This window comes from Mustela putorius, unplaced genomic scaffold, assembly GCF_011764305.1.
Source record: "Mustela putorius furo isolate JIRA1106 unplaced genomic scaffold, ASM1176430v1.1 tig00000281_pilon_pilon_pilon, whole genome shotgun sequence".
In the NCBI taxonomy this organism is placed as follows: Eukaryota; Metazoa; Chordata; class Mammalia; order Carnivora; family Mustelidae; genus Mustela; species Mustela putorius.
Window position 1 is genome coordinate 4255157 of NW_025421343.1, and position 22751 is coordinate 4277907.

Here is a 22751-nt window from a genome sequence, read left to right on the forward strand (position 1 = left end):
GCTTCTAGGGCACTTGTACTATGAGGCACTTCTGCCATTTTGCGGGCCATGTAGTTTTCTAGCACTCACTGCACTGTGAGCTCCTCAGAAGCAGGGGAAAGTGTTCATATTCACTTTTATAGCCTTAGAGCCTAAACCCCGAATTTGGTCCAGAGTATACACTCACCACGTTTGAGTGCAACAATAATCGAATCACCCGCGCTGAGTTCTGGAATCGAGAGCCGGGAGGTGGAGCGAGGGGAAAGCCGCGCCCCTTCGAACTGTCCCGGCCTAAGAGGGCCCGGAACCTTTGTTAGGAGTCTCATTGTTTGTGAGGGAGGGTTTTAGCCTCAGCGCGCAGCCCGCACAAGCATGGTTGTTACGCACCGGAAGTAGCCTGTTATTTTGCCGGAGTCGGTTTTTCCGCGGGGCGGAAAGGGCTGGTCAGCATGTGTCCCTACCATTTCCAGCCCCCTTTTCTTGCAGGACCCCATGAGTAAGCTGTGGCGGCGGGGGAGCACCCCTGGGGCTATGGAAGCCCCTGAACCCGGTAAGAGCGGGTCGATAAAACAAGTTAGGCGTTCGCAGAAAAGGAATCCCATTTTGCTCTTCCGAGCCTTCGGGGTACTTCGCCACAGGTGGGAAGGAGAAAGGCGGGTCTGTTGTTATGGTAACAGTGTGTCCGGCTGGAAGAGTGGGGCCCTTCGGGGGTATTGGGTTCTTCAAGGCTCCTCCTGTCCTGCTCTTGTCGTACACCGTTGACAGGCTCTCCTTCCGCAGGGGAAGCGCTGGAATTGAGTCTGGCGGGTGCCCACGGCCATGGAGTGCACAAGAAAAAGCATAAGAAGCACAAGAAAAAACACAAGAAGAAACACCATCAGGAAGAGGAGGCTGGGCCAACGCAGCCGTCACCTGCTAAGCCCCAACTTAAACTCAAAATCAAACTGGGTGGGCAGGTCCTGGGCACCAAGAGGTGAGGCCAAGAAAGCCAAGGTTTTACTTGGGGAAATTTAGGAACAGGCAGAGATAGAGGGAGAAGCTGGCTGGGCTTTCCAGTAGACAGAGGGTGGACCCTGACTTCAGGGCCCAGGTGAAGGCAGAACCCAAGAGGGGGTAAGGGAATGCTGGTTGTAGCTGTCAAGCAGGAGGAGAAAACTGCTCAACTTACATAGTGGTTGCTTCTCTGCAGTGTTCCTACTTTCACTGTGATCCCTGAGGGTCCTCGCTCACCCTCCCCCCTTATGGTTGTGGACAATGAAGAGGAACCAATGGAAGGAGTCCCCCTTGAGCAGTACCGTGCCTGGCTGGGTGAGAAGAATCTGGAGGTGGGGAAACTGGGCTTCTCATTATATCTGGTTAACGGAGGAGGGTTGGTTCTGAGGAGGGTGAAAATTTTGAGCATCTCAGTATTAACTTGGCCAAATTAGGGTTCTCCATCTGAACAATTCTACTTTTAGCTCTCCAACTTTGCTTTTCAGATGAAGACAGTAATCTGTCCCCCTCCCCACTTCGGGACCTGTCAGGGGGCTTAGGAGGTCAAGAAGAAGAGGAGGAACAGAGGTGGCTGGATGCCCTGGAGAAGGGGGAGCTCGATGACAATGGAGATCTCAAGAAGGAGATCAACGAGCGGCTGCTCACTGCTCGACAGGTAAGTTGGTTCATTTTTTGTTCACTGGCTAAATATATATTGAGAACTTTCTATGTCTCAAGAATGTTGCTAGGCAGTGGGAATATCAATAGTGGAAGAAAGGAAAGGTTTCTGTTCTCATGGAGCTGGTATTCGTGTGTGTGTGTTTGTGTTGGGGGAGGGGGTAAGTAAGTAATTGTGAAAAGTATGGTTTATAACAAAAATAGGGTGAAGAAATGGAAAGTGATGGAAAGAGACAACATTAGATAGGGAAGGCAGGGAAGACCTCTCTGATGAGATTACATTTCCAATACCAAAGGAGCTTTTCAGGCAGAGACCAGCAGGTGCAAAGACCCTGAGAGTGGAACATGCTTAGTAGTGGTCAAGGAGAAAAATAAGTGTGATTAAAGCATGAAAGGATTGTCTGCAGGAAAGTGATTTGATTTCTATTTCAGTAGATTACTTTGGCTTCTTAGTGCAGGTAAGAAGTAGAAGCAAGACCAGCCAGGAAGCCATTGAAGTAGTCAGGTGAGAGGTGGTGGCGGCTTGAACCAAGGTGAATTTATGGAGGTGGAGGAAATCAGATGGATTCTGGATATGTTTTGGAAATAATTGGTGGGAGTTATGGAGCGGGCAGAAAAGAGGACTCGAAGATAACCCTCAGTTTGGGGCTTGAGCAATAATCCAATTGATGCTATCCACTTGAGATGAAAAGATTCTTTGTTTTTTCTAGGAGAAAATTTATTCAAATTTTGTGTCATTACAATACTTCCAAAATCAAACACAATATTAGTCAAATGTTTAACTAGACAGCCAAGGCAAAGCTTCAGGAACAAAACAAAAAATCTGAAGGACTTATTGCTAACAAAGCCATTCCCCTAAGTAGCATCTTATACTTGTCATAAACCTGTAAATTTCTGTTTTAATTTACACACTATATTAAAAATATATTTTTTTGAAATTTGTGTAATATGTTAGCAAATTTATAGCAAAATAAGTCCTTGAAATTGATTAAGAACATATCACTTTTTTTTTTTTTTGAAATATTTTATTTATTTATTTGACAGACGGAGATCACAAGTAGGCAGAGAGGCAGGCAGAGAGAGGAGGAAGCAGGCTCCCTGCTGAGCAGAGATCCTGATTCAGGGCTCCACCCAAGGATTCTGGGATTATGACCTGAGCCATAGGCAGAGGCTTTAACCCACTGAACCACCCAGGCATCCTAAGGAGCATATCACATTTAAAGGGAGAAGAAAGATCCCAGATCCATACATACAGCAGCACCACTATAAATACACTGCATAGTAACCCTGAGATCTATTTTGTTTTCAGTGCATATCAAAGTTTTCAAAAATGACAGCTTTTTTTGACTACATGCTCTTGATTTTCTCAAATTCTTTGTCGGTTTGGGTGAAATGTCACTTGTTTAAGAGCAGCTTCTGACTAACTGGACACATCTGTGGGTCCACTCTTAAAACTAGATCACCTCCAGACCCCCTTTCTTCAATTGTAGCATCATCCGGTTACAGGAAGCAAAGATCTTTTCCCACCGTTTGGAATGAGATGAAAAGATTTAAAACAGAAAAAACAAAACACCTCCAGAGAAGTGGTAAACCGAGTTTTGGTACTCAGGGCAGACAGGAACCATTAATGATTTTCTTGTTTAGAGTCAAGGATCTGAAGATGCAAGTCTGGAGATCTGGGAGGAGGCAGTACTAAGGCTCCTGGAGAGGGTGCTCATCCCTCTCTTACCCTCAAGGCCAGTGTCTCTCAAGAGTCTGCTTTCCAGATCCCCACTGTTGCCCCCGCCCCCCCCCAACCCCGGTTTGGGCAGACGTCACCCGCCTGACACTACTCGGTGTGTCTCTCCCCAGCGAGCTCTGCTGCAGAAGGCTCGGAGTCAGCCTTCCCCGATGCTGCCGCTCCCTGTGGCTGGGGGCTGTCCGGCCCCGGCTCTCACCGAGGAGATGCTGCTGAAACGCGAGGAGAGGGCGCGAAAGAGACGGTTGCAGGCGGCTCGGCGGGCAGAAGAGCACAAGAACCAGACTATTGAGCGCCTCACCAAGACCGCGGCGCCCAGTGGCCGGGGAGGCCGAGGGGCGGCGCGGGGCGAGCGCCGGGGTGGGAGGACCGCGGCCCCCGCCCCCATGGTGCGCTACAGCAGCGGGGCACAGGGTTCCACCCTTTCCTTCCCACCTGGCGTCCCCACCCCCGCGCCATTGCCCCAGCGGCCGTCCCCATCCGGCCCTCCCCCTCGATGCTCCGTCCCGGGCTGCCCACACCCCCGCCGCTACGCCTGTTCCCGCACGGGCCAGGCGCTCTGCAGCCTTCAGTGCTACCGCATCAACCTGCAGATGCGGCTTGGGGGGCCAGAGGGCCCCGGGTCCCCTCTTTTGGCTACTTAAGTCCCTGAAGTGACCCGGACTCTGCGCCCTCTCCCCTGTCCTGTTTTCATTATGTTCCCCACCCTATTATTAAATTTCGTCCGGTGCCTCGACTTGTAGAGTTGGGGAAGTGGGGTATGGGCAGGCCAATGCCCCGTACACTTTTGCCGTCACGGGAGATTGCGTCGACACATGGGAAACGGCCACTAGGCCGCAAGAACACCGAGACACTTTTGGAACGCGCCCTGTGCCCCGCACCGCCTCTTCCAGTGGAGTTACCTGGCTTGGTCAGGCCTTCCGCATCATCCCCGAAAATAGCGCTCAAGCCAATCAGCGGAGACTTTGCTTTTCTGGACGGCCGCTTATTGGCTGGCAATTCCGAGCCCATTCTGTTGTCCATATTGGCTATTGTCGCTGTCAGTCAGGGCCATGGTCGAACCTTGCCCCGCTCTTTGTCTGTGTAAGCTTCTGTTGTCTGGGAGAGTGGCGGAGGCGCTGCTGTAGATTGGTCCCTGGGAGAAACCTCTGGTCCGTTCCTATTGGCCCGTCCGCCGGCGGGCGTCGCTGATTGGTAGGATCGAGCAATCTGGGTGCTAGTTGGCAGAGCTCTCCCCGGATGGAAGCTCCGGCCGCGGAGTGATGGTGGCGGCAGCGAAGATGGGCCGGGCAGGGACCATGGCGGTGGCGGCAGAAGTGGCAGGGGCGGGGCGCCTGGCGATAGAGGCGGCTGTGGTCTACCGGGGGCTGTAGGTGGAGGCATGGCTCAGGCCAGCAGCGGGAACGGCAGCGAGGAGGCCTGGGGGGCACTTCGCGTGCCGCAACAGCAGGTATCCCGACTGCTCCAAAAGCCTATCAGGACAGCCATTTATTTCTCTTTCCCCTTTCCTTGTCCCTTCCTTTTGGGGGGTTGGGGAGGAACTCACGTAGCCAAAGATGCTGTGAAGTTCCTAAATATGTCCCTTCTACTCTTTGTCTAAACTTTGTAATGTAGATGCAGTTGACTTTGCCTGCAGCTTCTTAGACCCCTATCCCATGGCTGCAGTGGAAGCTTGCAGTGACTCTCCAGTGGTCAAAGGCATAGTGAGGCCCAGGGAAGCTCCCTCTGTCTTGCAACAGTTATTTGTGATGTTTTTCTGTGTGCCTGTTGTCACAACAGAGTCCGGCAGCGTCTTCTCTTGAGGGAGCAATTTGGAGAAGAGCTGGAACCCAGACTCGCGCCCTGGATGCCATCCTTTATCATCCACAGCAATCCCATCTGGTTGGGAGCACTGCTCTGTGTCTCAAATGGCCCTTCCTCTACCCTAGGAAGCCTGAGACCCAGGGGTGGAAAGATCCAGCGTGGGGGTGGGGAGGCAGCCCGTGGGGGGAGGGTGGATAATGAAAGCATCTTAGCATTGGAAATTGCCTTAAACCCCTTACCCATTGTCTGAGACTTTGAGGTAGCTCAGACTGCCCCCTGGCTTCTGCCCAAACACTCCCTTAACAGAAAATACCCTGGGAGCCAGCCCCACTGTGAGAGAAGTCTCTGTACGCAGAACTGAAATCTGCCTCTTTGTATGTCCACACCTTGCATCTTATTTTCTAGACAGATTTTTGTTATTCCAAATCCTCTGCCGTGTCAGCAGCCCTTCAGATATTTGAACACTCCTCTCACTGTCACTTTTCCCCTCCCCACAGATCTCTCTGAGCTCAACTTGGCTCACAGGGTGGGACTATGTCCCTGCATGCAGGGGTGTGGGGGTGGACAGTGCCTGGGGCTGGGATCTCCTTTGGTTCTAAGTGCCTCCTTGCTCCCAGCTTCGAGAGCTCTGCCCAGGAGTGAACAACCAGCCCTACCTCTGTGAGAGTGGTCACTGCTGCGGGGAGACGGGCTGCTGCACCTACTACTATGAGCTCTGGTGTGAGTCTCCAAGGGGGCTATTCTCGGGTCCTTCTGCTCACTCTCAAAATTCCTCGGGCCTCAAAATTCCAACCTTCATGGACCTCTGTCTACCTGGGAGGTATCTAAGACCCTCCTTCCTCACCCCTTGCAGGGTTCTGGCTGCTCTGGACTGTCCTCATCCTCTTTAGCTGTTGTTGCGCCTTCCGTCATCGACGAGCTAAACTCCGGCTGCAGCAACAGCAGCGACAGCGCGAGATCAACTTGTTGGCCTACCACGGGGCATGCCATGGGGCTGGCCCTGTCCCTACCGGTTCACTGCTTGACCTTCGTGAGTGGCTTGAGGCTCTGGGCACACTGCCAGTGGCCCCTCCCAACCCAGAACCCTGAATCATCCCCACATTCCCTTTTCAGACATTTTAAAGCACACTTTCCCTAATAGCAAAGATTCCACTATCCCACCACTGGCTGTCGCACCAACCATGCCATTCTTTCCTGCAGGCCTCCTCAGCACCTTCAAACCCCCTGCCTATGAGGATGTGGTTCACCGCCCCGGCACACCGCCGCCTCCTTACACTGCAGCCTCAGGTTGCCCCTTGACTGCTTCCAGTGACCGCACCTGCTGCTCCTCTGCTTCTAGCTGCCCTGCCCACTGCGAGGGAACAAATGTGGAAGGTGTTTCCTCCCACCAGAGCGCACCCCCTCATCAGGAGGGTGAGCCTGGGGCTGGGGTGAGCCCTGCCCCCACACCCCCTTCTTGCCGCTATCGCCGCCTGACTGGTGACTCAGGTATTGAGCTCTGCCCTTGTTCTGACTCCAGTGAGGGCAAGCCAGTCAAGGAGGCTAGGGCTAGTGCCACCCCACCAGATCTGGAGGACTCTTGTGTGCTGCCCCTCGATCCTGTACCCCAGGTCTCTCCTGTGGGGCTAGCTTCCAGTGAAGGGGACATCCCATAAACAGTTTTGGGAGGGTGGGTGAATTTCTTGCCCACTAGAAACAGCCCGGGGCCCAAATCCTTGAATTCTTCTTGGCCTCTCCCTGCCTTCTCCAATCTACCTGAAAGGGGTGGAGTCCTGAGGAAGAGTGGCAGTGTTTGGGGGACTGTGCTAGCTCTACCCCCAAAAAACATACACAGGAGCCTTTGATCTCATTAAAGAGATGTGAACCAGCTGCTTGTGAATTTGGGTGGACTAGTGCTCAACTTGCTGCATTACACTTGACCTAACTGGATTTGGAGGGGACATATAATGACCACTTTTCCCACCCTCCTCTGAAGAAGTAGACAGTCCTAAGGTCTGGACTGAGCTAAGACCTCTTGGTGAGGCAGAGCTGGCAAAAGCAATAGAGTTTGTCATGGTTTTCCATTTATTTATAAAAATAGACTCTGAATTCACATTCACCCCAGGGCTGTGTGGGATGACAGTAAGGAGACACCTGAGATGAGCTGAGGATGGTTTGAAGCACTAGTATCTGAGGGCTGGGAGCAGAAGCTAGAGACCTTGTCCTTCTATTCCAGAGTGCAGGCCTGCCACCCCTCTCACCTTCCCCTTAGTAGTCTTCAGCCATGGCCAGTAGGACAAGGCTGGTCCAGCCCTGGAAAGGGCGGCAGCCCATGCCCCGCCCATCCCGGTCACTGTACTGCTCCCAAAGGAAACCTGTCGTCTGATACTGCCGCCACACATTGCCCACCACATTGGCACGGAGCTCACTGTGGAGCTTGGCAGCCCGGGCCTGGTGGGGACCCTCCAGATGACCATAGTGGTAGAGAGCCCCTAAGGCCAGGTAGTTGACATTGAGCCACACAGCACCCCGCCAGTAGGGAGGATCATGCTCTGAATTGTGCTGGCCATAAAAGGGGCTGGAGGCTGCAAGGGAGCGCAAACCAAAGGGGCTCCAGAGATGGCGGCTGTCAGCTAGAATATCCAGCAGGGGCCCAAGGCGGGGGGAGTTGGGGTCCAGCAGCCGCAGAAGCATGGGAAAAAGACTGACATAGCCCAAGGCATCCACATACTGTAAACGAGGGTGGGGCCGACCCACTACCCGCACCAGCCCCTGTGGGGGCCGAGGCTTCAGCTGCACTGCTCTTGTGTGGTTCCCAAAGTCTGCAAAGACTCCTAGCTCTGCGGCCCAGTGCAGCTCATCCAGGTTCTCTTCTGCCTCCAATGATGCAGCCAGTGGGCCCAGCTCTGCAGCTGCCTCAGCCTCTCCTAGCTGCTCTGCCAGCTGCCCCAGCACACGGGCCCCCAGGGCCACCCAGCACCGCAGGTCCAAGTGCCGCTCACTGGCTGAAGGGTGTGAAGCCCGGGGATAGTCATCCAGCCCAGAAGGTAGTGTCTTAGGGTTCAACAGGGTTGGCAAGGCAGGGTCCCGGCCCCGCCACCGATAAGATAGCGGCACTGGCCCTGCTTGGCTCTTATGGAGCCAGGAAAACCAGGCATGCAGACGGGGGAAGGCCCTGCGGAGGAAGGCAAAGTCAGCAGGGTCACCACCCTTTAGCATGTGGGCTACAGGCAAAAGCAGGGTTGGGGGATTGGCGTGGGCTGCCCTTTGGACCAGGAATTCTGGAGGCACCCGGGCTCGGGCCTCATCCCCCAGCACCTGCTCCCGTCCAATCCAGCCATCAGCATTGAGCAGTCCCAGCCAGTGACCTAGGACTTCCCGAGTAAGGCGGGGATCCCACCGCTGGACCACCAGCTGATGAAAGCCCTCATCCCAAAGGAAACCTCGTGGGAAAAATGACCGGGAGGGCACTGCTGTGAAAAGAGGAACAGGTGGAAAGAGAGCTGGGTCCACCTTCTGTTCAGACCCCTCAACCCCCATGTCTGCCAACACTAGACCCTGTCCATAGAAGTAGCCAATCCCACCGAGGAGGCCACTGAGGGCAGCCTGACCCAAAGCCTGCTCCTCAGGACTCAGGCCCTTCTTCTTCAGCTGAAAAGTCTTCTCAAAGTGCTCTCTAAAGGCTTCAACATGGCTCTCCAGGGCTTGGGTCAGCAGGCTGCCTGCCAGCTGCTCCAGGGGTTGGCTTCCTCCTGCCCGGGCACTGCCTGATTCAAACACCAACTCCACAGAAAAGGGGACTTTCAGTGTCACCTGTTGTATCAAGAATTGCCCTTGTCCCTGTCCTTGCCCGCTTGGGCCTCTGTCCTCCCACTTCAAAGATCCTGGCAAGCCGAGGTAGCGTTCAGGGGAAGCTCCTGGTGGTCGGTGCTGGAACCAGCTGTTTAGCCGGCTCTTCACCATCTCTGTCAGCAATGCAAGTCCTGGGTTGGAGGACCAGAAGACATTGTAGCTTGAAGGGAAGAAGATAAATAAGAAAAAATTACTCAGGAGAAAATGGTGAGGAATATAAAGAGAAATAAGAGGAGATTGGGAGTCAGGATGGGAGTGTCTTGGCAGTGCGGGGACATGGAGCCTGGTGAGCAGGGAAATACCCGGTGGAAAGAAGGTAGACTGGGGGAGATAGAAATCAGACTAAGTCAGCACCCATACCACCCCTACCATCACCCCCACACTCTTCCCCCAGTTACCTGCCATACTTGGGGGCAGTGTCCCCTGGACTGGTCGGTGCCATAAGTGTAAGGCGGAAGTCACCAAGTTCACTGGAGTGACCACTGATGAATTTCAACTGCCCCTTGGCCCCAACCTCTGGCACTAGGACTTCCTTGCCATCTGTCACCACATAGAAGAACAGGGACACCAAAGGGAGGGCAGAGATACCTGAGGTCTGGGTAACGAAGGAGGACAGGACAGAAAAACACAGTATTAGATTGGCAGTATCTCCTGGAGATTCAGCCTTACTGAAAGGGGCACCATGCAGGAGCAACATGGTAAACATAGGTCTACAGTGTTGATGGTCAGTGAGGGTAAGCAAGCACCCAGTGAGATGAGGTATAGAGGTTTGCACAGGGTTTGCTGGGAAATTATAATAGAGTGCTTTTGTGTCATATACTATCCTCAGAACGCTACGTATCATTTATCATTTTCTTTCATTCTTATAATCCTATGAGTTAAGTACTATTTGTATCTCCATTTTGCAAAAAGGAAACCATGGCTTATGGATAGTAAATAGAAATGGTCATACAATGTTTAAGGCAGGCAGCCAGACTTGGAGCCCCTGCAGTTAACTGCCACATCATACCGCATCTGCTGGCAGAAATGCCAGCAAAGAAAGGGTGGAGGGAGTCTGGGCTGGGGGAAGGGTGTCCTGAGGCCCTGACCTGAGACTCTACAGTCACTCTCCAGCTCCAGTCCCCTCCGTGCTGACCCCCAGGCCTCTTGACGAACTCAGTGGTGAGCCTTAAGGCCCCATCGTGGATGTGTTGCCGCCCGAAGGAGAGACCGTCGTGGAACTCCCAGCCATAGGGACCCACGCCGTCCCCCTGTTCACACGTGTGCCTGAGCTTAGGGGTCCCTGGGGTGGCGCCTTGCTGAGCCCACATCAGTCCTAGGGGTAGAATGGCCACGTAAGTCAAAGAGAGTAGGGGACCTGCCCCTCTGGGTCTCCGAGAATTTCAGGGTCATCCCTCCTCGTAACTCTCCTGAACAACACCCCTCCCCACTCTTGCCCTGGCGTGAAGCTGGGGCTCCCAGGTTAAGAATCCGCCTGCCTACCCGCCCGTCCCGAGGCCCAGTTACCGGTGAGAAGGGGCTTCGGGCTGCGGGTCTTCATGCCGAAGTAGACGTGAGGGCGGTAGGTGCCCCAGAAGAGGTCCGGGGCCACGGCGGGGCTGGAAGAATCAGGTGGCAGTGCCGGGGGCGCGGAGTGCAGTGTGACCGCCCGCCGCGCACGATGCCACGCCAGCAGCCAGCATCCTGACAGGCCCAGGGCCAGGGCCAGGACCACGACGCCCAGAGCCGCTCTCCAGGCAGAGCCACGGGCCTCACCGCCCCGTCGTGCCGGGCCGCCCCGAACCGCCCTTTCAGTTGTCCGCGTTCCGTCGGCCGCCGCTCCGCGACGCCGCCGCTCGCCCCGAGCCATCCCAGCACGGAGGTCTGCGTTGCGGGAGCTCGTAGAGGCGGCAATGGAGCCCGGGTCCTGCTTCGCTTCGACTTGCGCGCAGCGCCCGGGCGGCCACAGATCTGTCAGCCGCACCTGCCGGCCCGCGCCTTCCGCCCCGCTTCCGCCTCCTGCCGGAAGTCCCGCCCCGCCACGTCAGATTAAGTCTCCGAGTCCGGAACGGCCGCCACCGGCGCGGCAAAGGGCTGGTTGTCTGGAGTTTCTTTGTCATCCTCGCGGATTTCACGGGCTAGTAGAGAAAAGTAATCTCATACTGGCTTGTTTTTTAAATGAGTATCTGTTAAGAACCTGAGGTGCCATCCCGAGTGTTTCACATTTAACTGCCCCAATAGGTGAACGAAAACTGGCCTAGAAAGTCAAGTAACTTGGCACTGGCCACAGAACCAGTAAGAGGCCAGCTTGGAGCCCATGTACCTGAAACAGTATGGATCACTTTGCCCACGCCCGTGACTTACTTCCTAGTTAAGTGGAATGTGCCAGAGTGGACCCAAGAGGAAGCTTGAGCTCTGTTCCAACAGTGTCTTTAAACGACCCTCTAACAGTCTAGAATTCCTTATCTAGCTGAACCCTAAAAGGACCGTAATGGTGGTGCATGCACTTTAAAGAATGCATTCCCCCTACCACCACCTTTTCTACAACCCAAGAAGCAAAGCAGCTTTGGGGTAGGATCAGTTATATCCAGGGGAGGGAAGGCTGTAGGAAGTAGCACCTGCACCTCAGGGAGACCCAGGAGAGTTAACATCACAATTAACAGTGGTTCAGAAAAGCAACCTGGATTTGATTGTTTCTCACCAACAGCTTCGCATAAAAGGTGTGTTCATAAAGTACAAGTCCCTATCATCCTTTAAAAAACCCTCCTCAACACCATGATGCTACTCTAACTCCCATCCAAACTCATTATTTAAAGCTAATACTGTATGTTGCATGTCCACTTACTATTTTGCTATAATCTATTTGACACCGCCTCCTCCGCTGGTAGACTTTTTGCTCTTTCAACAATCACCTTCTGACCAATCCCAATGGTCACTCCTGTCTTTATCTTTCTTGCTACTATTGCATCTAGTTCATATCTCTATTGTAGCACTTATTACATCCCTCAGTTTCATTATTCATCTTTGTATGCCAGTACTAATCAAAGTTACAGGCACAAGGTAGATAGTAAATATCTGTCAATTCAACACGTTTATTGCACACTATGTGTATCAGAGATTATGCAAAGTGCTGGGGACACAGCCCCAACCTCAAGTTCAGTGCCAGCATTCAATCTGTGTTTACAGCAATGTCTGAACCATCCCCACTTTTTCAGATGAGAAGAGTGGTAAAATCTGGCCGGAAATAAGTCAGTTAACCACAGAGCTGAGGAACAAATCTAGGCTGTCAGTATCCTTTTGGCTACAGCATAAGCCCTCTTAGACAACACTTTTGCTCCCAGTAATGTTCTAGGTGCTTTATAGGTATCGGCTCATTTATTCCTCTCAACAGTTCTAAAAGATAGGTACTATTATCCCCATTTTATCTGTGAGGGAACAGGCATGGAGACTAATTTTCCACAGTCACAGAGCTACTTAGGGACAAGAGTTAAGATTTCAACCCCAAGAATTCTGGCTCTTCACTACACCATACTCCCTCCTGATAGGCTGTTTGTTTTTTGGTAGTTTCTTTTTTAAAGGGGGAGGGGGTAAAACCAGCTCTTGAAGACAGCACCCTTTTAAGCAGAGCAGCACTGTAGTAACACTGTTAACAAAGTCATGGAAAATGTATTTGGCAAAGAATACAGCAGACAGTGTCTACAGATCCTTGATTGCCTAGCTAAGCATTCTAAAGCTCTTTAAACCCATAGCAATCAAGCATTTTTCCTACAACCCAGGGTAGAAATAATTCTACACTGCAACCAAGTACATGCAGATACCCACACATATACATACTTCCTACTTTATATATGTATATTGTTTATAGGCTGCAAAACTTCTTAAAAGAATACTTCTCTCAAGGCACCTGGGTGGCTCAGAGGGTTAGGCCTTTGCCTTCAGCTCAGGTCATGGTCTCAGGGTCCTGGGATCGAGCTCCTCATCAGGCTCTCTGCTCAGCAGGGAGCCTGCTTCCCCTCTCTCTCTGCCTGCTGCTCTGCCTACTTGTGATCTCTGTGTCAAATAAATTTTAAAAATCTTAAAAAAAAAAAACAAAAAAAAACCCTTCTCATTCCCTGTGCCATGCACTCTGATACTATTCTACTTTACTTTGTTTTTAAAAAGGCTGATTTATCCCCATATGTTGATTTCATGATCCACACCAATGGGTAGCAACCCAGTATGAAAAACAGGCTAGGTACAGTGTGAAACAAGGAGACATAAAAACAGTGATGTGCTTTCAAAGATAAACTTAAGCAGCAGCAAAAATGATCAGAAAAAAGGAGACTGGGTGGGAGAATACAATGATATAGTTAGTGGGATATAAGTGAATGGGAATGGAGAAAACATTTCAAAAGCTTTTGTTTAAGACAGAATATTCTGAACTTACTGACTGGATATGCAGAGAAAGGGAGAGGGCAGAACCAGAGAAAATGCTGTGGTTTCCAGCCCTGGTGGCTGAGAAGATGAAGTGCCTTAAAAGGAATGGGAAAGTCAGGGTAAGAGGCAAGTATATGTGTATATAGGATTACCAATTCTATTTTGGACAGTGTTATGGACTTTGGAGGTAATCATTAGATTAGAGCCAAAGAAAAATGTAGGATTTAACAGGAAAGGGTAGCTCAACTTATGACAAGGGATGAGATGCCCCAGAAATAGAAAAGAAAATGAAGGATGACAGTGGTACACTTTTATGGCTAAAAGGAAAAAGCCATAAGAGGAGGAGAAGTTCTACAAGGGAGTGAATTAAAAGTGGCCGGCGCTACTGAAATGGAAAGATGAAGATGGAGAAAAACAGCACTAGATTTGGCTAATAAGAGTAAGAGGTACCTTGGGTGAGTGATGGGTGAAGCCAAATTCAAAGGGTTAAGCACGGGATGATGGTTAGAAAGTGAAATAAATTCAAGTTTGTCCAGACCCCTATCTGATTGTCTTGTTCCAAAAACGCTGGTTGTATCAGTAATCACATGGCTCTCTCGCTTGCTCGCTCTTTTTTTTTCGGGGGGGGGGGGCGCTCCGTGTCCCTCCAGATGGTGATTCGAGTGAATGAAGTCTCTCAAGCTCTTCTTAGGTAGGTATCCTAGCCATCCCAAGCTAAAACCTGCTTGTTGGGCTATTTTGCGCTATCAGCGCCCGGTACTCGCGCCGGCCTTGTCCTCGCTCCCCGCCGTAGCCCTGGCCTGGATGTGGGAGGCAAAGGCTGTGAGCATTTCCTGGGCGGTGAGGTGAGCGCCGCGCATAATCAGCCGATGCCCGTCTCCTGGGGAAGAAACAAGCGAGTCAGGCACTGGGAGGGCGGCGGGGCTGGGACTGAGGGCGCGCGGGCTGCCGGGCACCCCTCCCGCCCGCCTCCCCACCCGAGCCCACCGAACAGCACGTCCACGCAGGGCTCGGAGCCGTCGTGCCTCACGTCCGCAATCACCGAGCAGTTGAGGTTGGTGGAACGGACCTTCTCGCTGCTCACGGCCTGGAGGAAGGTCCTGCGGTGTGAAAACTTGTTTGAGCTCCCGGCCCGGGGTGCTAGACCCCCGGCGAGAGGAAGGCGCGGCCCCTTCCCGTCCCCGCTCCTTCCGCCTCGTACCTCGTGGACTCCACATTCTTCTCGAAGGGGCAGAACTGAACGCGAACCTGCTTCACTGACCGGAGGCCGAGCCGAGCCAAAGACGCCGCCATAGCGACCTCCGCGCCGGAAGGCCTCGTGCGGCCGGAAGTGTCCTCTGACGCAGCGCCCCCCTCCCCTTCCTGCCCCCTGCGGCTGCGGGGTGCGGCTCTCCGACCCTCCGTAGTGTTTGCGCGCCCCCGCCGCCGACCGGGGCTACCCAGCCGGAGAGGAGGAGCAAGGCCGGTAGGGAGGGAGGTGGTTCCATATAGAGTATGGAGGGCCCTGAAGTAAGCGGTCAGTAAATACCTATCAATAGACCTCTTGTACCACGGTGAAGACAATAAATAGTGCAGAAGCCCCTGCACCTGGCTCCGGGAACACGTCCGTCTCCTGCAGCCTTTACCCCTTCCGTACGCTGCTGTGCCAGATCTAGGTTAACACCATCTTAAGCGCTGGTCCCTTCGGTGGGGACACTACCATGGTAGAGATTATATAGCTACGGGGGGTGAGGGGGGACCCTACTCAGATTAAACTTGTTGAACTCTGAGTAACGGCGATTTAAACGTGAAGGTCCTTTAGCTCAGTATTCTTAAATGACTGAAAATAGTTACGAGACGGGGACTTGAGGGTGATACAACTCCTGGGACTGATCTAAGTGTAGAAATGCCTGTTCCACCTCTGTGGTTCCTGATGAACTAACTTTGTGTTTAGTTTGGCTCCTAGAACTTAAAAGGAAGTGGCATCCTGGTCTCTCTCCTTTGTACTTCTTTTTCCCTTTCCTCTGGGATCCAATGCTATGGCCCTTCTCCCAGTGCGAGTCCTGAGAGGTCTTCACTGTTGGGGTACTAGGCCTGAGCCTCCCACAAATGCTGTGATTTGGCCCTTTACTCTGGGTTGCAGGCACTGGAGTGATCACACATGCTTCACTTTAAGTCCAGGTTCTGTGTAGCTTGTGGTTCTCAGGCAGCCTTTCTTCTAAGCTCTCAAATGTAGGCTTTTTTAATATGCAGTTCTAAATATTTGGGCTTTTCCAGCCAGAGTTGGGGAGCTCTGACTTTGTGGCTCCTGGTGCTAGGCTCCTTAGGATTCAGGACTGATCCCCAAGCAGGAAAGAAAAGACAAGTGCCAACGCGGGCGCTGGTGCTGCCTCAGGGCCAGCCAGGCCTGCTGATTTCCCACCAGGTAAGCCTCTGGGCTAGGTCCCCCTCCCCACAGTGTGCTTAGTAGCTGAGCTGTCTGGGCTGGGGGTGCTCCAGGCCGAAGAGGGGGCTCCAAGCTTTCTAGGCTGTTAAGGCTGCTGCTGGGCAGTTCGATGGACTGGACTTCATTGCATGTACCTGGGAAGGCAGGAGTGGAAAACAGGCAGTGGGCAGGAGGAGGGGTTTGACAACTATTGACAACCACACGAGGTAACTAAGGAGGATGGGAGGTAGGGCACATAAAGTAGCAAGGGGCAGGGCAAAGAGCCTAGAGTTAGGGAAGAGTGACTCACAACAACAGGGAGGCCTCCTCTGGACCTCAGACTTAGGCAGGGGCTGCTGGAATAGACACAGCAGGGCACCATCCAGCCTCTGGAAGATGCTGAGCGTGAGCAGAGTCTGGCGAAGTTCCGGGGACAGGCCCCACTGTTCCTCCTCCAACAACTGGCGGACCACTCCAAAGTCTTGTCTAAGCTGTAGCGCCCCCTGCAGGCTGAGTGAAGGCCAGGGTACAATGTGGCCATGGGCCTCTACTGCCTCTGCAACTGCTCTGCCCCACTTACCCCTCCCCTTTGCCAGTTCCATTCAGCCCTCTGCCATTGCCTCCTTTTCTCCCCACCTGAACCGGATCCCGTGCGCCAGGATGTGGTCAAGCCAGGCTCCCAGGATGGCTGTCAGTGCCTGGCCAAGGGCAGGGGCCTGCGCTTGAGGTGGCAATCCCTGCAATCCTTGCAACACAGGCTCCAGGACAGTGCGAACCACCAACCCAGCATACTCACTAGGAATGCTGGGGAGTTCTGGAGTGAGAGAAGAGAAAGGCCAGGATATGAGGCTATGGAGATCCGTTCAGCCCCTAACAGAGTGTTTGGGAGAAGACGATAAGATTTGCAGGGGCACAGAAGGCAAGGACAAGGATGGAGACAGAGCAGTAGATCTAGTATTTGGAGGGTTCAGAAGACTATTACCGCTTGGGAACTGTGGAAGGGGATGCTGGGAAGAGGAGTTACCCGGAGAGAGACGATTCCGCCAGTACCGACCCCGTGGCATGTAGATTTCGAAGCCCTGTGTGGCTTGTTTATGACATTCTTGAAAAAAGAGACTTAGTGACTCCTCAGGCAGGAGCTGTGGACATATGGAAAAAACAAAAGGGGTTTACTTGTTAGGGACTTGCCCAGTTATGATGCTTTTCTAAATCTGAGGTATTTAAACTGGCTTCCATAAAGCCCCAGAACAGAACTGTATGTGTAATTCTACAGGCTTGGGCCATTCTGACAAGAGATACCCTAACTTTTATGGGTCTTCCTAAAGGCCGGGACCCAGAAAAGATTACAAACAATTGCCATAGGATTACTCTGCTTTCCTCAGCTTGATTCAGCGTCTAGAAGTCCTCCAGGTTAATTTCACTTTATAGGAACATCAAGAGGAAAAAAACAGGGACACACCCTCACCACTATGAATGTTGCAAAGCAAATGCTAGAGAGAGGGGTCTGCATGACCTACAGACAGGCAGAGGCTGAAGAAAGGGAATTGTATGGTCTTCCATCAACTGTGAAAGGAAGGCAGGAATTATATGAAGACCAGAAGCAACAACTTGAACTTTCTGAGATTCAGGAACCTTTGGAATGTCCTTAACACTGAATATTCTTTACACCCTACTTCCATTTTCCCAGAGTAGTGTAACCTATAAAGCAAGAAAAGGCCCATGTGCTGGTTTGGTTTCTGTTCTTTGATAGGTTATCTTTTTGGAATGGGAGAGCAAAAAAGAGGGGTCTCTTCAGCCTATTTTGGAGAGGAACCCCAAGAAATGGGTAATGTGGTAGCAGCTCTGTAAAGACAAGATGACTGGATGCCTGTTAGCCTGAAGAGAAGAAGGGGTTTGGGGGCCAGACAGGGGGAAGTGGAGTCCATGTGGCTCCTGGTATATATCCTGACAGCAGCCTATCCTAAATCCAATTTTTCCTCTTTTCTGAAAACCCCGACTCCTTATTTATGCCAAGGAAGTTACCCTTTTGTCAAGTGACATCTGTTAGGAATCTTCCTGCACTCAATACTCTGAGGAAACACAAGGTCACATTATGAAAGAGTCTTTGTGTCTGGGATGTTCCTAGAGGAACAAGGCATGCAGAGTCCTTCCCACAGTGGTTAGTTCCCATGGTAAGCACATTGTTCCTGTCCCTGTTCTTACAACTAGCAAGAGCTGGACTCTTTTCTTAGGTTTCCTTACCTCCCAACTTGACCTTTACAGCTGGATGAGACTCTATCACGGTCTCCACTGTTGCCCTCCTGCTCCTCCCGTGGCTTTCCATCTCTCATGAGGCAAAGCCCAAATTCTGCGGGCTGGTGTTCAGTGCCCTCCACAATTTTATGCCAACCTGCTTTCTCCTCCACAGTCCCCCACCCAACCTTGGACAAAAGTGTGTGTGTATGTGCATGTGTGTGCACACAGGCATGCACACAGGGAGTTTCTGCTTTGGTCAGTCATCTCCCCATTACTCCCTCAAGGAACTATGAACTTCCCATCTCCAGTAACCTCTGTCACTCTTCTGAGGCTGCGTAGCCACCACCTTGAGCCACAAACCCTGTAGAGAGCTTCTGTAATGACATGCCTGCCATGGCCTGCCTGCCTTAGGGGATTCCCATGGCCATCACTGGGCAACGCCCTCATGAGGAACCTGCTTTGGATTATGTTGAGTTGAAGGAGACAGCAATAAACTGAGGTGGAACAGGCAGGTGCAGATCATAGATTAGGACTAAACTACGCAGTGCATAGCACCAAGGTGCTGTGAGTAAGCAGAGATGCGGAGAAAAAAGGAGCAGAGGGACAAAGCCTGGACTCTATAGCCTTGCCCCTCCCTATTCAGGGCACAGGAGAATCTGAGGCAGGAAGAGAAAACAAAAAAACTGAAACATCTTCCATAGTAAGAGCAGATACTGTGCAAACTGGGGAAATATTAAAATAAAAATATAATATTATTCATAAGTTTAGAAGAAAATAAAATCTTAGAAGACAGGCAAGAATGGATGAAGCTTATCACTGTGGAACAGGAATCAGAAGTGGGTTGGGGGCAATTAAAGTGCTTTTTTTCATTAGAAGACTTCTAAAATAATATCCTACTTCATTTTTAAACTATGGACATGTATTACTTTAATAAAAATGTAAATGAACGTGGGGGGTTTGGGGGGGAGGAAAAGAATAAATGAAACAAGATGGGATCGGGAGGGAGACAAACCATAAGTGACTCTTAATATCACAAAACAAACTGAGGGTTGCTGGGGGGAAGGGGGTCAGGAGAGGGGGATGAGGTTATGGACATTGGGGAGGGTATGTACTATGGTGAGTGCTGTGAAGTGTGTAAACCTGGCAATTCACAGACCTATACCCCTGGGGATAAAAATACATTATATGTTTATTTAAAAATTTTAAAAATAAAATAAAAGGCACTATTGTTAGTTTAAAAATGTAAATGATAAACGTAGGAAAGAGGAGAAACATCCTCTCAAAGCCAGCCAGTAAGGGGCTGGCTCAGGTCATGATCCTAGGTCCTTGGATCCAGCCCCCCCACTCCTTGGGCTCAGCAGGGAGTCTATTTGTCCCTCTCCCTTTTCCCCTAACCCTAACCCTAACCGTGCGTGCTCTCTCTCTCTCTCTCAAATAAATAAAAGCTTTTTTTTTTTTTTTTTTTGAAAGCTAGTAGGTAGGGGCACCTGGTGGGTGGCTCAGTGGGTTGAGCCTCTGCCTTCAGCTCAGGTCATGATCTCAGGGTTCTGGGATTGAGCCCCACATCGGGCTCTCTGCTCAGTGGGGAGTCTGCTTCCCTGCCCCCCCCCCGCTGCTCTGCCTGCTTGTGATCTCTCTGTCAAAAAAAAAAAGCTAGTAGGTAAAAGGAAAGATTCAATTATTTATCTTGCTTTTTCTTTTTTTTTTTTTTTTAAAGATTTTATTTATTCATTTGACAGATAGAGATCACAAGTAGGCAGAGAGAGAGGTAGAAGCAGGCTTCCCACTGAGCAGAGAACCTGATGCGGGGCTCGATCCCAGGACCCTGAGATCATGACCTGAGCTGAAGGCAGAGGCTTAACCCACTGAGCCACCCAGGCGCCCCTATCTTGCTTTTTCTTTACAAAATATACTTCAAAGTAACCAAGTAACTAATGAGGGCAAATTTTTTTATAGGAGACAGTACTAATAAATAAAGATATGATAGAATTGGAATATCACCACTTTGTACCCCCTAATGAAATAATGGATCTAGGCAGTGATCTTCAGTGGCTGTTAACATCACAAAATGAGAGCCTGACCTATAGATGAAACAAAATTGACCACAAGCTGATAATTGTTAAAGCCTCAGTGGTAGGAATATGGGGGTCCATTATGCTCTTCTCTCTAATTTTGTAGATGTTTGAAGTTTTCCATAACAAGCTAAGAAAAGAGAACAAAAATGAACAGAGCAAGAAAAAATAAAATCAGCAGAGACTCCAAGGAGATTCCAAATCACTGGAATGTTCCGTGACTATCACCATCACCCCACCCCCCAAACTGGGCACAGAACTGACTTTTCAACTGCCACTGTCAGGGCCCCTGCTCTTCTCACCTGGAACTGTGAAGTTAGCTTCTGGATCTCCAGGCCCAGTTGCTGCTCCACTTCCAGGCCCAAACTTTCCTCTGCTGCCAGTCTAGACAGAGCTGCTGCCTCATGCAATAGAGGCTTTGGATCCAGAAACAGGAAGTGAGATTTGAGCCCAGTCCAGGCTGCTCCCCTTCCCACTTGCTAGCTACTCACAGGTAAGTTCTTCTGGATCAGGACCAGGAAGGAACCTGGGGCCCACGCTGCCAGATGCTGCTGAGTTTTGCCCAGAAACCAGACCAAGGTGGTCTGCAGGGTACAGAGCCCCAGAGCAAGTGGTGCGGGACCTGGGGAGAGGAGGATGGAGTATCTGAGGGGTCGCAGAACCCCTCTGGGAGGAAGCAGGCTTCAGAACAGAGTAAAGGAATAACGGGGACATCTTCAACTGTTCTGTTGCTCCATACTCAGCACCTTGTCTCACCTGGAGGCTGACAGAGGAGCAGCCCTGACCTGAGTTCTCGAAGGGCATCCAAGAGAGGAGGGAAGAGCTGTTGCAAAAGTTCGGTGGTATGAGAGGATGCTGCAAGGCTGCTGTGATCTTCACCAGCAGATCCCAAGGCCTGGCAGAAGCCTGAAGATGAGGGATAAGGTTTGATGAGGAAGGAGTAATCTGGGGCTGTTTCACTCCCAATGCCCCTTTCTTCTCACCTTGGTCCCAGCTCCAGGTAAGAGACTGATGAAATAGGTTGCGACACAAAGAAGCCAACTCCTTCTCACACTCCTGAGGCAGGGATGCTAGTGGGAGAAAGGGTCTGGAGCCTGAAAAGAGGCCTCTCTTTTCCAGAACCACCGCCCACTCAAGGACCGGGGAAGAGGGGAGGCTGCCACCAAGACTCAAGACTTGAGTAGAAAGGAAAACTGGCCTTGAAACCCAGATGCTAGAGCCTGTCGGGTCAGGAGGGGGTTAGAGAGGTAGGAGTAAAGGGTGGGGGAAGTAGTGTTCATTCTAAAGGGTCTGTTTCTGCAGTCCGCTTGGCAGGGGAGTGACGTGGCTAGGGAGAAGAAAGAGACCCCGGTCTGCCCAAAGGCCCATCCAGGCCCCATCACTCACCCTGACCCAGTGCCTGACTCAGCTGTTGTGCCGCTGCCCTGCGGTCCCTCCAGGGTCCTAGACTTAGGTCCAGACTCTGAGCACAAGCTGCCCACAGCAGGGTCCAGTACCGGCTCCACAGGGCTCCAGCCCCTTCAAGCCCCAGTCCACTGGTGGCTGAATCTGCCACACCCCCCAGCAGCCCCAGCAGCCCCGGCAGCAGCTCCCGCTCTTCTTGGCACCGACTGCGGAGTTGATCCCGCAAGCCCGCTCCCTTGAGCGCCTCACCTAGCTGACCCGCCACCTGGCAACCCCGTTCCCCTGTCAGGAGGCGGAGCACACGGGCCGGCGGGAAAGGGCGCGCTGCCCCAGGGACATGGCTCAAGGCTTTTTCCTGCAGCTGGTGGTAGGCGGGAAGCGCCAGCAGCACGTCGGCAAGTTGGGAAGACAAGCCGGGGCTGGCCGCCTCCCGACCCAGAGCCCGAAGCTGCATCTCGATGGCAGCATCCAGGCGCTGGGCCGCCAGTCCGATAGGGCGCGCCAGGAGTAACGGTACGGGAGTCTCCCGTAGGCCGATTTGCAGCACAGCTCTTCGGGAGGGGTGCAGTAGCAGGTCGCGGCACAGCTGAGGCCAGGGGCCGGGGTCGGGGCCCGGCGCGCTTGCACTCATGATCCTCAGGAGGCGCACGGCTGCCTGTAAGTGGCGGGCGCAGTCCCGGGCTTGGAGGAGCTGCTCCCGCTCGCGATGCAGCCGCAGCAACACTGCCCGAAGACGCTGCAGCGCGGGAGGGATCGGGCGGCCCGCTGCCGCCTCCCGCCACCAGTCCGCCGCGCCCTCGTCCTGGTGCTCTCTGGCGTCCGCCGGCGCCGCCCAACACGGCCGCCCTCCCCGGGCTCCACCGGGCCGCGGGTCTAGGCAGGGGATGCTCCCGGCAACCGGCAGCCACGACCAGCCACGAAAGTCCCCGCCAGGAGTCCCCGCCTGCCTTCTCTCCCACTGCTCCTCCACGGCGCCTCCGGGTTGCGCCCTCAACGGCGGCAGGGTAGGAAGCGGAGGCAGAAGGCCACCAGAGCGAGATGCCTGGGCCATGGGGCGCCGCGTCCGGGACGAACCCAACGATTCCCACTTCCCCGCACTGCCCAACGCCCGCTGCCGCCGGGACTCCGCCCCGTCCCAAGAGCCGTCATCTCTAGCCCTGGAGCCGCCGGGACCGTCATGGACTCTCTCGCGCTCCGTAAGCGGAGGCTTCTGCCCCTAATAAAGATGGCGGTCTACCCT

General features: G+C 52.6%; 5 protein-coding genes across 7 annotated transcripts; 2 read left to right on the top strand and 3 right to left on the bottom strand.

Moving 5' to 3' along the window:
- The first annotated feature begins 357 nt into the window (after positions 1-357).
- On the top strand, positions 358-4103 carry INO80B (INO80 complex subunit B). The gene is made up of 5 exons (XM_004742242.3): positions 358-529; positions 760-952; positions 1169-1287; positions 1458-1627; positions 3481-4103. The coding sequence occupies exons 1-5, from the start codon at positions 472-474 to the stop codon at positions 4009-4011; spliced, it is 1071 nt and encodes a 356-aa protein (XP_004742299.1). The 5' UTR covers positions 358-471; the 3' UTR covers positions 4012-4103.
- A 144-nt stretch (positions 4104-4247) lies between these two features.
- Positions 4248-7037, top strand: WBP1 (WW domain binding protein 1). 2 transcript variants are annotated; one of them, XM_004742243.3, is made up of 5 exons: positions 4248-4817; positions 5147-5248; positions 5788-5890; positions 6024-6200; positions 6371-7037. In XM_004742243.3, exons 1-5 carry the CDS (start codon positions 4749-4751, stop codon positions 6823-6825), a joined length of 906 nt encoding a protein of 301 aa, XP_004742300.1. In that variant the 5' UTR covers positions 4248-4748; the 3' UTR covers positions 6826-7037. The 2 variants fall into 2 exon arrangements, with proteins under 2 accessions (XP_004742300.1, XP_004742301.1); XM_004742244.3 differs by lacking the exon at positions 5147-5248.
- A 174-nt stretch (positions 7038-7211) lies between these two features.
- Positions 7212-11927, bottom strand: MOGS (mannosyl-oligosaccharide glucosidase). The gene is made up of 4 exons (XM_004742245.3): positions 10508-11927; positions 10090-10316; positions 9400-9596; positions 7212-9161 (listed from the first exon to the last, which is right to left on the bottom strand). Exons 1-4 carry the CDS (start codon positions 10848-10850, stop codon positions 7418-7420), a joined length of 2511 nt encoding a protein of 836 aa, XP_004742302.1. The 5' UTR covers positions 10851-11927; the 3' UTR covers positions 7212-7417.
- Positions 11928-12052: 125 nt separating this feature from the next.
- Positions 12053-14733, bottom strand: MRPL53 (mitochondrial ribosomal protein L53). Its single transcript, XM_004742253.3, has 3 exons — positions 14598-14733; positions 14384-14496; positions 12053-14276 (listed from the first exon to the last, which is right to left on the bottom strand). Exons 1-3 carry the CDS (start codon positions 14687-14689, stop codon positions 14143-14145), a joined length of 339 nt encoding a protein of 112 aa, XP_004742310.1. The 5' UTR covers positions 14690-14733; the 3' UTR covers positions 12053-14142.
- A 965-nt stretch (positions 14734-15698) lies between these two features.
- Positions 15699-22722, bottom strand: CCDC142 (coiled-coil domain containing 142). Of its 2 annotated transcripts, XM_004742249.3 has the most exons (9): positions 21494-22722; positions 21091-21177; positions 20864-21013; positions 20599-20729; positions 20410-20523; positions 16825-16939; positions 16437-16614; positions 16111-16310; positions 15699-15955 (listed from the first exon to the last, which is right to left on the bottom strand). In XM_004742249.3, the coding sequence occupies exons 1-9, from the start codon at positions 22560-22562 to the stop codon at positions 15699-15701; spliced, it is 2301 nt and encodes a 766-aa protein (XP_004742306.1). In that variant the 5' UTR covers positions 22563-22722. The 2 variants fall into 2 exon arrangements, with proteins under 2 accessions (XP_004742306.1, XP_004742308.1); XM_004742251.3 differs by lacking the exon at positions 21091-21177 and having other exon boundaries at positions 21494-22562.
- Between the last annotated feature and the right edge of the window lie 29 nt (positions 22723-22751).